The sequence below is a fragment of the Hibiscus syriacus genome, unplaced genomic scaffold (assembly GCF_006381635.1).
Source record: "Hibiscus syriacus cultivar Baekdansim isolate YM2019G1 unplaced genomic scaffold, ASM638163v2 tig00013960_pilon, whole genome shotgun sequence".
Taxonomy (NCBI): domain Eukaryota; kingdom Viridiplantae; phylum Streptophyta; class Magnoliopsida; order Malvales; family Malvaceae; genus Hibiscus; species Hibiscus syriacus.
In genome coordinates, this window is record NW_024062312.1 from 71,876 (window position 1) to 86,401 (window position 14,526).

The 14,526-nt window shown below is 36.2% G+C and overlaps 1 protein-coding gene across 2 annotated transcripts; it reads right to left on the minus strand.

Annotated features, from left to right (window-relative positions):
* Nucleotides 1-4,953: 4,953 nt before the first annotated feature.
* LOC120206525 (protein EMBRYO DEFECTIVE 1674-like) lies at nt 4,954-7,181 on the minus strand. Of its 2 annotated transcripts, XM_039206155.1 has the most exons (5): nt 7,104-7,181; nt 6,634-6,939; nt 6,484-6,557; nt 5,996-6,140; nt 4,954-5,639 (listed from the first exon to the last, which is right to left on the minus strand). In XM_039206155.1, the coding sequence occupies exons 2-5, from the start codon at nt 6,745-6,747 to the stop codon at nt 5,076-5,078; spliced, it is 897 nt and encodes a 298-aa protein (XP_039062086.1). In that variant the 5' UTR covers nt 6,748-6,939; nt 7,104-7,181; the 3' UTR covers nt 4,954-5,075. The 2 variants fall into 2 exon arrangements, with proteins under 2 accessions (XP_039062086.1, XP_039062087.1); XM_039206156.1 differs by lacking the exon at nt 7,104-7,181 and having other exon boundaries at nt 6,634-6,958.
* Nucleotides 7,182-14,526: the final 7,345 nt, after the last annotated feature.

Genomic DNA, 14,526 nt, shown 5'->3' on the forward strand with positions numbered 1-14,526 from the left:
TGAGTTTAAACAAAATAAAATCGTAAATACTTATTTAAAATTTAAATTATAATTTAAACATTTTTTTCTATTTTTTTTCAAGATAACCGCCAATAGTCCTGGGTTTGTAGTGTCGGTGAAGATGCAAAAGATAGGACACTCCCCTCACCAAACAGAGGCCTGAACCACTCCTTAATCACTAATTAAACTCTTATTTTTTTATTAAGTTAGGATGATCTATTTTAAATATTCTTAACTATTTAATTTAAGAATATTTTATTATAATTGTCGGTGTTCTAACCAATGATGTTTAAAAACATCAATAATTTTTTTAACTACTAAAGTAATTTTCTTCTTGCCCAATCAAACTGTAAAAAAAAAAACTCTTAAAACAGCCATAATCAGCTGGCCGAATCGGGTGCTTATTAATGCCCCTTTTCGCCTGCTTTCATTAGTCCAAGTACAAGCCATTGATTAGTCAACTTAATGTTGAATCATTAAAAGTCTTTATTATTGTCTTTGGTTTGTAGGTGGAATGTGATCGAAATGTGGGAGAAGTTGAGAGGGAAGAGGCTAATGTTTGTCGGGGATTCTCACTAAACCGAGTTCAATGGATATCAATGGTGTGCTTGTTACAGTCGGTGATCCCGGCAGATAAGAAAACTAGGACTCCAAATCCTCAGCTTACCATTTTCAGAGCAGAGGTAAGTTGGGAACATCGTCAAGAAGTTTAAATAGAAAGAAAAAGAACTGCACGTAGTATATAATGGTGACCGGTTTTTTTCTTTAAGTTTCTTTGCACGTTAATGTTGGTAAAGGCACACCTAGAGAGTAATAGAACAATATATCATTGCTGCTCTTGTGTCATTCGCAGGAATACAATGCTACGGTGGAATTTTTCTGGGCTCCACTTCTGGTTGAATCTAATTCTGATGATCTGGTATATCACAGATATGCTGAACGGATCATCCGTCTGGATTCAGTACTTGAGCATTCATCGTAGTGGGAGGATGCTGATGTACTCATTTTTAACTCTTATTTGTGGTGGAGACAAGGCCCCGTGAAGTTGTTGTATGTTTGATATTGGAGTGTGTAGAATGCTGATGTGTGTATGGAGTGTAGATTGTTGATGTGTGCGTGAGTTGTTAGGGTTGTTATTGTTGTTAAGAGTGACGTATGAATAGTCTGTTAAGAATGCTGTTAGGGATTGCATTTCATTGTGAGGTTGAGTGAGGTTGAAGTCAATGAGATCCCTATATAAGCTAGTGATGTAGTTGCAGAAAACAATAATAAAACGTTCTATTCTTTTCTTCATATTCACCATTTCAACATGGCATCTTTCGCCGAAGGTCCTGGGAGGTTTTGGTGTTCTTTCGCTGCTTAAGGGTTCATTATGTTAAACAGTGATAGTCCTTCCTCTCCGATGGACTTTCTTTCGAGGAATGCTAAAGTCTTCTCCAATAATTAGGTAAATGTCGTCCTTGAGAAACAAACTTTCTTTTATGGAAGCAACAAGTTTTGCTCACGGGTCACAATCATCGTTTGGAGCGGCTGTTGACGGGATCACTGCATGTTCCGTCCCCGATGGTGCTTGATGACTCAGGGGAGGCAGTGTCGAATGATTTGTATGAGGAGTTTGTGGCTCAAGACAGTGCACTTGCGTCTTGGTTACTTTCGACGATTAGTCCATCGCTTCTACCTCAGTTTGTGGGTGTCGAGATGACGTTAGCAGTTTGGAATACAGTTCTGCAATTTTTTGCCAATCGATCTACTATTGTTATTATTAATCTACATTATAAACTTCAATCTCTTAAGAAAGGTGATGATTCAATGCGAGTTTACGTGGGATTGTGGTGCCTCAAGCTGTGCATGTAGCTAGCATTCTGAAGGGATTACTTTATGAGTATCAGCCGTTTGTGGCTATGATAACAACTATGCGAGAATCAGTGACTCTTGATGCCATCTATACTATGTTGATGGATGTTGAAACGTAATTGTCTGGATTTGGTGATTAACTTTAGTCTTTTCCGATAAGTGCTCATGTTGCTCAAGGAAATGTGTCGAGTAGATATGTGAATCAGTCTAAGTCTAAATCATTCTCTTGTCAGTCGTACTCTCATGGAAGATCTACTGGTCGAGGACGAGGTCAATCTAGGTTGCAGTGTCAACTGTGTGGGAAAAATGAATATTTTGTTGATCGGTGTTGGCACTGATTTGATGAAGACTTCCCTGGAGGTACAACCAATAGTAACTCTTATTCGAAGGACGAATCTAGTGCTGCTTATTATTCTGTGAGTGACAGTAAGGATACTAGGTGTGAGTGTTATCTTGCTAAGAGAACTGGATCTAAGTCTTTGACTCATTTAGCCCTCACACTCCTCAGTACAACTCTCTATAGGTTACATATAAGCGAAGTTTTAATTATATTTAGATATAAGTTAGGGTAAAATATTTTTTGTTTTATATAAATATAGGATTCTTGGATTCCATGAAATAAATGATTAAAATTTATTTTTTTCTTTTTCAGAAAATATTTTTATATTTTTAATTGTTAATCTCAATCGTTTATTTCATCTCATCCAACGATCTCAAATATTTGTAAAACTATAAAGTTGTACACTATGTAATTGGATGAACAACAATTATACAATGCAATTTTTTTTAGTTTTACACATATTTAAGGTCGTTAGATGAATGGAAATAGACAATTGAGACTAACAATAGAAAATAAGAAGATATTCACTAAAAAACAATGAGTTAACGATATTATTCTATTTTTATTCATCTAACTATCCTAAATCTGTTGAAAACTAAAAAAAAAATTACACTGTGTGAGTTGATTCTAACTATATGAGTTATAATTTATTTATATAATAGCACTTTTTAAAGTTTTATATACATTTTAAATTATTTTTTTGAATAATTTTTGAATTAATTTATTACAATTTTTAAATTTTATATATTTTTTAATCATTAAATTAATTGAGTAAAATTTTTCAAATCATATGTTTTTATATTGTTTATTAATAAAAATAAGTGACTAGGATGAATAATAAAAAATAAATATGAATAAGGAGGACATGCCCCCACGAATACAATACCATCAACACCACCATTGCTACAAAACTTTTAATTATGACCTAACTTAAACCTAACCTAACCAGCAATTATTAATTACATTTGCTGAGTTAATTGCACAGCACATTATCACCTTCATTTCCTTCAAACTCCATTATTACGCTTTACACATTATCTTCTAAGTTTGCAAATTAAACCCACAAATTTGTATAAATAATATTCTTACATGGCATTTAGTTGGCATTGCCCAATTACATAGCTTAACTGTTGACGTTTGAGGTGCAATCCATGAACAGTATAATAGAATATATTAATTGCTATCTGAAAAATCTAGCTGTGCAAAATTGCCTTTCTTCCTTTCTATTTTGTGTTTATATTTTTGAGGTGTAAACTGCAGAGTACACATTATCATATCATAATTAATTCGGATTTTAGTAGTTTTAGGTCGGATGTAGGTCGATTTCAGATCCAAAATAATCATGTGCAATTCGAATTCAAGTTAATACCAATTAAGACTCGAATCAATTTTGAATATCACCACTTCAAATCACAAACAGTACAAACTCAACTTGATTTCAATATTTTTTTTAAAGATAAAGTCAGGTGTTTACCTCCCTAGTGCAAAGTGCAAGGGGCCGGGCCCCCAGCACAACTAAGCACACTTTTTCAATGTCATCTCCACTTTGTTTGGGATGATTATAAAAGTGGGAGAATGGAATTTTCAGACTCAAATTCTCCATGAATGTAATTTAGCCTCTCTCTCTCTCTCTCTCTCTCTCTCTCTCTCTCTCTCTCTCTCTCTCTCTCTCCCCCCTGCAATATGAGAAGACAAAGGTGTGTGTTGAGCAAGATGGAGAAGCAGGGCAAGTGCATTACTAACTCTACTAGCCATGGCTGTAGTTAAGCTCAAGTACTGAGTTAATTCTTCATGTGCCCGTCTTCCCCATCATGATCACTGCACCTTCACAACAAGAGGCTCAGATCCACCCCATTTCTGGTGAGTTCATTAGCTACCTTGTAAGGATTATCCTTCACAAACATTTAAATTGCGGTTGTATTTTCGGTAAATTACGGTTTTCGTCGTATTTTTGGTTGCGTTTATCGCGATTACAATAATAGTGAGTGCTATTATGATCATTGCTGATATTTTATTTTTAAAATCGTATCAGATACTATAGTTGATCTGAAATTGCAAGTCAAATTAGTATATCTTATACGATTCATTTAGATAAAAAATTAAATTTATATTTAATTTTGAATTATGTAATAAAGAAAAATGGTGATTAAATGTGTGTCGAAAAATTGTTATTTATTTCATTTAAAGGAAGGATTACTATTTCACTTTGACTTGGACTGTATTGTCAGCCGAAGGATCAAGGGGATATCAAGACCACAAGATCGACCATGAAGACAATTAAACAAACATATTAACAGAAAAGTTCCACAGAAGATACCAAGACATGTTTTTCAAATGCATCACAGAAAATTGATAATCATAAGCTAAATTCAAAGGATGAATACATATGTATGCATGTATAACATTGTTGAAAATTATAGTTAACCAATACAATTCATATGCATATAAATATGTTCAGCTTTTGTACTGTAATTATCAGTTAACAATAAATAGTTCAATACAATTTGACTATATATATACAAAAATTACAAAATTATTAAAAAAAATGAGATATGCTATCTCATCTTAAGATCATTTCAAATAAAGTTTCCACAAAATGACCCATCTCAACTCCAAAGTTGCAATAACATATTTGAAAATAAAATACAAAAACCACTACAAAAGAAAAGTTCATTTCTATGAAAAAGATGATAAAAGAAAAATTATAGTAACATTCTGCTTTACACCTGCTTGGTGAACATGCAGGTTTTGGTCATTTTTGTTTTGCAGAAGATGATAAAGATTTGAAACTTATCAACTGCTTTAAAAGGAATTTAATTAGAAAAACAGTACACATCAACACAATGATTTTATGCTGTGAGTGAATATGATACACACATTACTAATTCATGTTTATTTTCCCTGCAATGCTTTTCTCTTGGGAGTCTGATGAACGAAGGCAAGCTCTCTTCTGCTTCAACCGTATCATGCTTCTGGTTTTGACACCTATAGTTTGACTAATGCTGCCTACATCAATCCTTGACTGATCCTCCTTGGATTCCACTTTTGTTTTACTCCTTGAACACGACATGTTATTATCATTCTCGATAACCTTATCCTTCTTTTGGCAATTCGAATTTTCACCATCAGCAGCAAAATAAGGACCTAATTCCGGATGCTTATTTCCCGTGTTTGAATCGACAGTAATAACTGCGTTTTGAGAATCATGGGAGCTCAATTTCTGCAGGACGTGATCGAAAACCAACTTTTGAGAGTCTCCAGCAGAAAACATCAGAAGATCGCGCATCCTAGCAGCAGGGACAGGGAGCTTGTCTAAAGAAAGTGGCAGGGAAGAAATTGCACTGCTGCCATGACAAACAGATTCTTCATTAGATGAACAACCTTCTGAAGGTGATGCATATTCCTCCCAATCATATGGAAACCCAAAAAGGAAATGGCTGCAAACCTGCAAGGGGTTAAGATCAATTATTTGGAGCTCCAATTCTTGCCAAAAGGGAGAAACAGAATAAACAAAAGATGCATTTTAAGTTTAAGCAAAGGCAGGGTTTAAAGAAGAAAATATAGTATAGTATTACTATTAGAGATATGAATGAGATGAAATTGTTGGCAAATATTAACAGGATAAGCACGAGTAGCAGCTTAGATGAAAAGCCGTTTTCAAGCGTACGAGAAGTATTGATGAAGCCGCTGATAGAAGCAGTGATGCCATCGGCAGTTTCAAGCATAGAGATATGATAAGATGATATTGTTGGCAAATAATAACAGGATAAGCATGAATAGCAGCGCAATGAGAAACTCAACCTTAGGTGAAAAGCCATTTTCAAGTGTACGAGAGGTATTGATGAAGCCGCTGATAGCAACCATGACGCCATCGGCAGTTTCAAGAGTGGTGGCATCATGTCTTTTGGCGATGGCTGCCGAGTACAACACTCTTTGTCCTTGTCTCCTGTTCGCCATCCATTATCTCATTACTACTACTATTATTAAACCCACTACACAAAAACAATTATTCATAAAAATTTGCAAATGTGTTATGTCTAACTTAGCAGCAGGGATTTAAATAGCAGCCCGCTATTAAGATAGCATCCCTAGTATAGGGGTAGTGGTGCCATCCAAGACCATTATTGCATGACTGCGATATCCGCAATCACCATAATAGGCTGGCTATGTCTACAACCGCAATAATGCAACCACAATTTAAATCCATGTGCTTTAGATAAAAAGTAAATCCTTCGTCTTTCCTACTAATGAAAAGAACAAAGAATTAAAGAGAAAGTTATCAAGGGTACCCTCTGCATTCAAACCCTCCGACAGCTAAACCTCGGTGCTTCGCCGTGCACAACCACCAATCATACAGCAATACCTATAACCCGATAATCAATTTTTATTAGGATAAAAGAATAGTGCAACTAAAGGAAGAAAGAAAAACAAAAACTTACAGAATTGAGGGATAAATTAGCAAGAGGAGTGGGGGAGGCGATGGGGACGGGGACGAGTTGGTCTGATGTATATGGTGTTTCAGAATATTTTCTTTTTTCCTTTCTTTTTCCCATTTCGATGGTTTTCTCCGGGCAGCGACTTCTCTGCCTACTAGCGTTTCAAACAGCGATGGATAGAAATATCGCCACAGCTGTTTCGGGATACCAGCGCGTTCCTCCGCCGCTAAAGACCTCAATTGCGGCAGCGAATAGCAGTGTAACGAAGAGAGCGGCGATAACGGGGCGCTACATCCGCTAAACCAATAGCTTTTAAAAAAAATATCATTCTCAACAAATTAATCGGAGATAGAGCAACAAGTACAAGGAAGGAAAACATAAAAGAAAAGAAAATTAAAACAGAGAGAAGATAACTCAAAATCTGATGACTCAAAGCCAAAATCGAAGTTCAAGTTAAGTTTCGAGTTTGATACCTCCTGGTCTGTCGGAAACTTGAAGGAGAGAGGACGCGAGGCGAGGGATAAAAAAGGAGGAAGTTAACGGCGACAGGGTTGTTTGGCAAGTGGGTCACTTTCTAAGAAATTTGAAAGAGACCAAAAATGTCTTATAATATATGATTTTAATCATTTTTTTTAATTTGTTAAAATGACTAACTAAATCGAAATGCGATCGATAATTCGCAACGCGATCTCCGGTATCGTAAATCAGTTTCTAGATTCGCAACGCGATTCTGACTATCGCATTGCGATTTTCCAAATTCGCGTTGCGATTTTCCTAATTCGCAATGCGAATACGTAAATCGCAACGCAAATCTGACTATCGCAATGCGATTATGACTATCGCAACGAGATTCTGACTATCGCAATACGATTCTAACTATCGCAATACTGAATTTCAAATTCGCAACTCGATTTCTGAATTAGCAACAAGTTTTAGTTTCGCAACACAAATGTTTTGGGTATATAACTACGCAGCAGCAGCAACTCGTAACCTAAATCCCTAAATCGCAACTCATTCCATCTCTATCTATCACTCTCTCCGGCGACATCCGTTCCTATATCCAACGACATCATTCCCCATCCGGCAACAGGTTTTAGTTTCGCAGCTCGTTTGTTTAGTAAATTAATTTACAATAATGAAATCATCTAATGTTGATCATGTTTGGATAGATTTGTGTTTTTGAGGGTCATGGGAGAATGTTCATGGTGTTTTACAATATATGCCTTTACCCATGAATCTTCAACTAAAACTGTCATTAAAAAAGTTAACTTATGAAACTCTAATGTTACGTGTTGCAAATAAATTGGGTATATCGGGGACATGAAATTATGACTGACATAAATGCTTGGTTCAAGATTAGTATCTCATATTCTCAAGCTTGGAGAGCCAAATATTATGCCTTGGAATTATTGAGGGGGTCGCCAGAAGCATCGTTTGCCCAACTGCCTGCTTATTGTCACAATTTAAAGCTAAAAAATCCTAGGTCTGTAATTCATATCAAAACAGATAGAGATGGACGCTTTGAGTTGCTGTTTATCGCCATTGGTGCTGCGGTTAGTAAATCAATATAATTTGTTGACTCATTTTTGTTAGTTACATGCATTTCACATTTAAATTATTATATTTCTTGTGTATATGATTTTGTAGATTCGTTCGTTTATTACTTGCATGCGCCCAGTTATTATAGTTGACGGAGCACATTTAAATGGTCGATACCTTGGAGTAAACTTATTATCAGTAGCCATGGATGCTAACAATGGGATACTGTCAATAGCTTACGGGGTTGGCAAATCTGAAACCTCTGATTCATGGACATGGTTGGCAAATCTGAAACCTCTGATTCATGGACATGGTTTATGGGCATCTTAGGAATTGCATAGGTCCTATTAACAATTTGAAAATCATATCCGATAGGGCAAAATCAATTGACAACGCTGTTAGAAGGTTTTTCCCATATGCTTTTCATGGACTTTGTGGTGTTCATTTGTATAGAAATCTAAAATCAAGGTCTGCTGGTATAAAAAATCACAAATGGACATACTGGAAGGCTGTAAAAGCTTATCGGGAAGTGGATTTTAATAAGCATATAAACTGTTTAAGACGTGTTTTGCCTCAGTGTGCTCAAATACTAGAAGATGTCAGGTTTGAAAGATGGTCAAGAGTACATCAACTTGGAGCAAGATATGGTTTCATGACGTCTAATAGTGCAGAATCAATCAACGCTCTAAGTCGTCATTCCCGGAAATTACCTATTACTATGTTAATGGAGTTTTTTCGAGCCTCTATTCAACAGTGGTACTACAAGAAAAGAAACCATGCAGGTATTATTTCTTTAAATTCGTAACTTATCATATATTTTACTAAGTATTATTTATTTAAATTTACAGGAACATTGGAACATCGTGTTACACTATGGACTGAAAAAAAGATAACGAAACGTGTTGTGAAGTCAACGTCATGGAGAGTTGAACCATGTTCAAACACTTTGTATGAAGTACTGGATAATAACTTAAATGGGCTTGTCGATCTAAATGCAAAGACGTGTAGTTGTATGAAATGGTAAACATCTGGTTATCTGTGTGGCCATGTTATAAAAGTTGCTCTTCGTCTAAACCAAGATGATTCAAGCGCATACGCTATGGATTGCTACACTAAAGAAGTATATCGACAGACTTATATCGAGATTGTCTACCCTATTCCACATCCTTCTGAGTGGGACATACCAGATGACTTACAAACAGTTTTGCCACCAACCATGGACAGAAGGCTACCTGGCCGACCAAAAAGTCACGATCGTATGCCGTCTAAGGGTGAAGAGAAGAAAAGATCGACATGTAGTCGGTGCAAGGAAAGTAGTAATACAAGGTTGACATATGGATCACCAGTGCCATCACAATCATATTTTCCTCTACCAAAATATAGATCCTCATCAAAATCCCAATCACAACCGGCTTCACCTTTTGGGACTGTTAACTTAGGTGATTTTTAAATGCAAACGTTGTATTATGTGTATATTATGTATGAACTTTTAACATTTTCAGTTAGGCATGTATTAGTAATTTGAGTTTGAACATTGTTATGATATGTTCAATTGTTATCACTTATTAGACATTCATTTGACTATCGCAACGCGGAAATGACTATCGCAACGCGGAAATAACTATCGCAATGCGAAAATGAAAATCGCAACGCGAATTTAGTTTCGCGTTGCGATTTTCATTTTCGCATTGCGATTCTCTCGTTGCGATTTTCATTTCGCATTGCGATTCTCTCGTTGCGATAGTCATTTCCGCGTTGCGATAGTCATTTCGCGTTGCGATAGTCTGTTTTGCATTCAACATAATGCATATTGAAATCAACAAATCAACTATTACATTTCAATCAATTAAACAAGCACAAATAATAATTATGTACACATCAATTAAACAAATCAACATTTACAAATCATCTTTTACAAATCAATTAAATAATCATAATAATAAGAATTATTTCCTCATCAATTATTGAATCAACTTTTTCACTCATACATCCATTTCACGCAGCTCACTTCAGGATTAACCTGCAGAAACCAAACATTGAATCAACAACACTTTCTACACATCTAAAACCTACAAACAACAAATTATTGAATTCTAGCTACTTAACCAAACATTTTCAAACCAAAAAGAGTATATATGTTTAACAACACTTGCATTTGACTTACAAATTGTTTATGGACACTTTCATAACGCGGATGCAGGTAGGCAGCGTCTCGCATATATCGTTCTAGCCATAAAATGCCAAAACCACAAGCCTACTGCACCTCTATCTATATCAGTGGGAGGTAGAAACTGTGTACTTCCTGTCGCCAAACGCTCCAAGCACATGCATACGAGAGGACCACAATCCCCTCTGGCTTCCTTCGTTTGTTGTGGCGCGGTCTCGTTTCTGATAACTGTAACATTGAACTTCTTTGGCTTCTTGTTTCCAGAATTAGTCCAATAATTAATTGCATCCAAGAATTTAGCCAAATGAGAGCTCCATCCCTTAATAATATCTCTCAAATCAGACAATGATATGTGATTTATCATGCTGTCATATACTATTATCTTTAGGGATGGGAGCTGAAGCTCGACGAGAAGCCATTGAGTACATTCCAAAACAGGGATAAACACCTGCATCGAAATGTAATAATTCAAATTGCGCACTTATTTATGAACACCTTTAAAATATTTAAACAAATAAATACTAACTTTATCGACCTCCTACCATGCAGGATAAAGTTTAGCTTGTCCATTAGCCAACACATATGATTCATGTCGTTGATTCTTCAAGTGAACTATGTGAAAAGACGTCGGCATAATTATATATCGCGTTTTTTTTATATTTTTCTTCAATTTCCTTACAATTATAAGACGTGTCACCCATGCATCAATATTCTATTTTACAAAAAAAAAAGACATATATTAGTGAATTACATAAAATTTAAAAAAAATTAATCAAACTGAAATATAAGAAGAAATATAAGACTTACCCCCCATCGAAATAGCCGTTGTCTTCAACCCCTAATAATACACCCCACCAATACCGTTCAATCAACAAATGCATATCATCGTTGAGTTTGTATATGTCAGCGTAACACCCTTGGCTCCGCTCATGTAGATAAAAATCAACTGCGGTCTTAGCCCAAAGGGTATTATCCATAATTGTTTCCGGTAGTTGTTTCCTCTCCACTTCATCTGCCGGAATGGTACTGGCCGGTAACTTATATGAAAGCCAACAGTCATCCATCATGTCCGGCACGTGAGGGGGCTTCTCAATAATTCGATATATTACGCCGTGTGAATCGGGCTCTAGAATGTTGGGAGGGACCTCTTCAACGATGACAGTGGCCTCTTGAACGGTGAGAGGGGACTCTTGAGGGATGATAGGGGCCTCTTGAACGATAGGGGAGGCCTCTTGAACGATGAAAGGTGAGTCGGGCTTTTTCTTACGGATTCTTCTCACTATTGGGGTGAACGAAGACGTAATGGCACGTGCACGCCGTCTGATGCGTGAACTTCGTCTTGCAAGAAAAACCCGACGTAGAGCATCCACCTTAGCGGGCCGCTAAAAATAAATTAATACATAAATCAGTAAATAAACAGACATGATATTAAACAGCGAAAACAAAGACAAATATATTTCAAACTTGCACGGTATTCACCCAAGTCATTATTATATCATTGTTCACAAAATGCATCAGATAACATTCCAGAAGTAAGCACTTATATAAACATTTAAAAGGACAACATATAGGTTTAGTGCAAGTTCAATGACAACATAAAGAGTAGTAGTTTATTCTTGAAACTTAAATTTTCAACACTGTGAAGTTAGTATTTGTCTTTTGGTTGAAGTAATGCAATTCATTCAAGTTTTAATTTGCAGAAGAAGAATAGAATCTGAAACTTAAAATCGCAACGCGAAAATGACTATCGCAACGCGAAAATGACTATCACAATGCGAATTTGACTATCGCAACGAGAGAATCACAATGCGATTTTCATTTTGCATTGCAATTTTTTCGTTGCGATAGTCAAATTCGCATTGCGATAGTCATTTTCGCGTTGCGATAGTCATTTTCGCGTTGCGATTTTCATTTCGCATTGCGATTCTCTCGTTGCGATAGTCATTTTCGCATTGCGATAGTAAACTAATTCTTCTTCTGCAAATTGAAACTTGAATGGATTGCATTACTTCAACCAAAAGACAACCAAAAACAAATACTAACTTCACAGGGTTAAAGAATAAACAGTTAAACAGTATTGGCAGCAACCAAATGAATTTACTAAGCAATCTAAGTGAAATTACGAGTAAATTTATCATCAAGTTAAATATGAAAAATATTAAACTTACCTCATTGCGTAGAGTATGAACGTCGTTCTACAACGATGCTACAATCTCACGTAGAGATGCTACCTCACCACATAAAGTAGACACCTCAACACGCCATGCACCATTTTCATCGCGTAAAGTACCGACCTCCTCACGCAAGGCATTGACCTCATTACGTAACTCCCCTAACTCATCCCGTGGAGGTGGAGAATAGGGAGATAAACGTCGTGGCATCTTTGTCGGTCGCCTATCATGAGGTGATGGTGGAAAGAGGCTTGATGATGTGACAGAATAGGTGATGACTCTCGTTGTGGATGTGTATATTCGGGTTGATCAGGTGATGGCTCTGGGTGAGGTGATGGCTCTCGAAGTGGTGGTTGCTCATCATCCGTGCTATAAAAAAAACGCTTACTAGCTTACCACCAATCAGTGGCAAGCTCAGCTTCCGTGGGTGTCAGCCTCTGTAATGGAGTGTTGGCCTCCTAACAATATAAAAGCTCAAACAAAGTTAAAAGTGTACTAGTAATAACTTGTTTATAAACATATGGTAGTATTTGTGTTAACTTACATTATTTATTGTAGTATACGGTAGTAAATCTTCCCATTGCTGCAATGACCGTTTCCTCTTCCAGGAAATAACCCTAGGAATATCATTAGAAGTTTTTAATGCATATGTCTGCATGGCGGGAAATGCCTCAAATATCCAAATCTACAAACAATATAATAACAAACATTAGTAATTGTTAAAGAATTAATTATAATTTTGGAAACATTATATAAAAATTATTACCTTAAAGGCCCAAATAAAGCCTGACAAAGTGTATTTGGAACCATCGCCACGCAAACTTTTTCGATCATCAAAGGCAGACGACAACTTATTCCATGTAGCTTTCCATAGATACGAACCCCACGGAAATAGGTTCCATGCATTTAGGTCCTCTAACAATATAATTAGATCATTAGGAATAGGTTGTCGGGCCTCTCTGCCTAAAAAGTCGGCTTGCAAAAGTATTAGAAGGCATACTCAGACAACATCGACGTCATCCATCCGAGTAAAACCATCTTTCTTATTCAATAATCTCGTTAAGTGTTCCACGTGTAAATTCGGCTTCTCCGTTGACAGCTCAGGAAAAACCCGGGAAAACCATGATAGGCGGGTAATATGTCTAGTGTACCGATCTACATCATCGTGTCCGAAATATAGACCGGTTATTAAGCAAAACTCCTCCCGCCCAAAACACGTATACGCCGGTGGAAAATCAAACCATATCTCTTCATCACGACGTTGTATAGTCTCTGGTAGATCGTTAGTCATGGTTTGAAGAAACAGATGGGTCAACATAGCATCTCCACCCGGATTTTGTACTTTCAGCCATGGCCTGAAGCAAGTATCCCCAAATATTTTTCTTTATGCAGGTGAAAGCTTCGACGCAATTGTTTTGGCCAGGCTTACTTTATTTCTTAAGGTCAATTGAACCGAATAAAAGTTATGCAAAAACAATAAACATACCAAGTTAGATATACCAAAAACTACACTGTGAAGATATAACAAGAACAATAAACATAAAGAGTAGTAGTTTATTCTTCAAACTTAAATTTTCAACACTGTGAATTTAGTATGTCTTTGTTTTTTGGTTGAAGTAATGCAATTCATTCAAGCTTCAATTTGCAGAAGAAGAATAGCTTCTGAAACTTAAAATCGCAACACGAAAATGAAAATCGCAACACGAAAATGACTATCGCAATACGAATTTGACTATCGCAACGCAAGAATCGCAACGCGAAATGAAAATCGCAACAACATAATCGCATTGTGATAGTCATTCTCGGTTTCAAATACTAAAATTGAAAGAAACTTGAATGGATTGCATTACTTCAACCAAAAGACAAAACAAAGACAAATACTAACTTCACATGGTTAAAGACTAAACAGTTTAGCAGTATTGGCAGCAATCGAATGAATTTAATAAGCAATCTAAGTGAAATGTTTAATCTATTATTGAAAACACCAGTAAACTTATCATCAATTTCAATATGAAAACC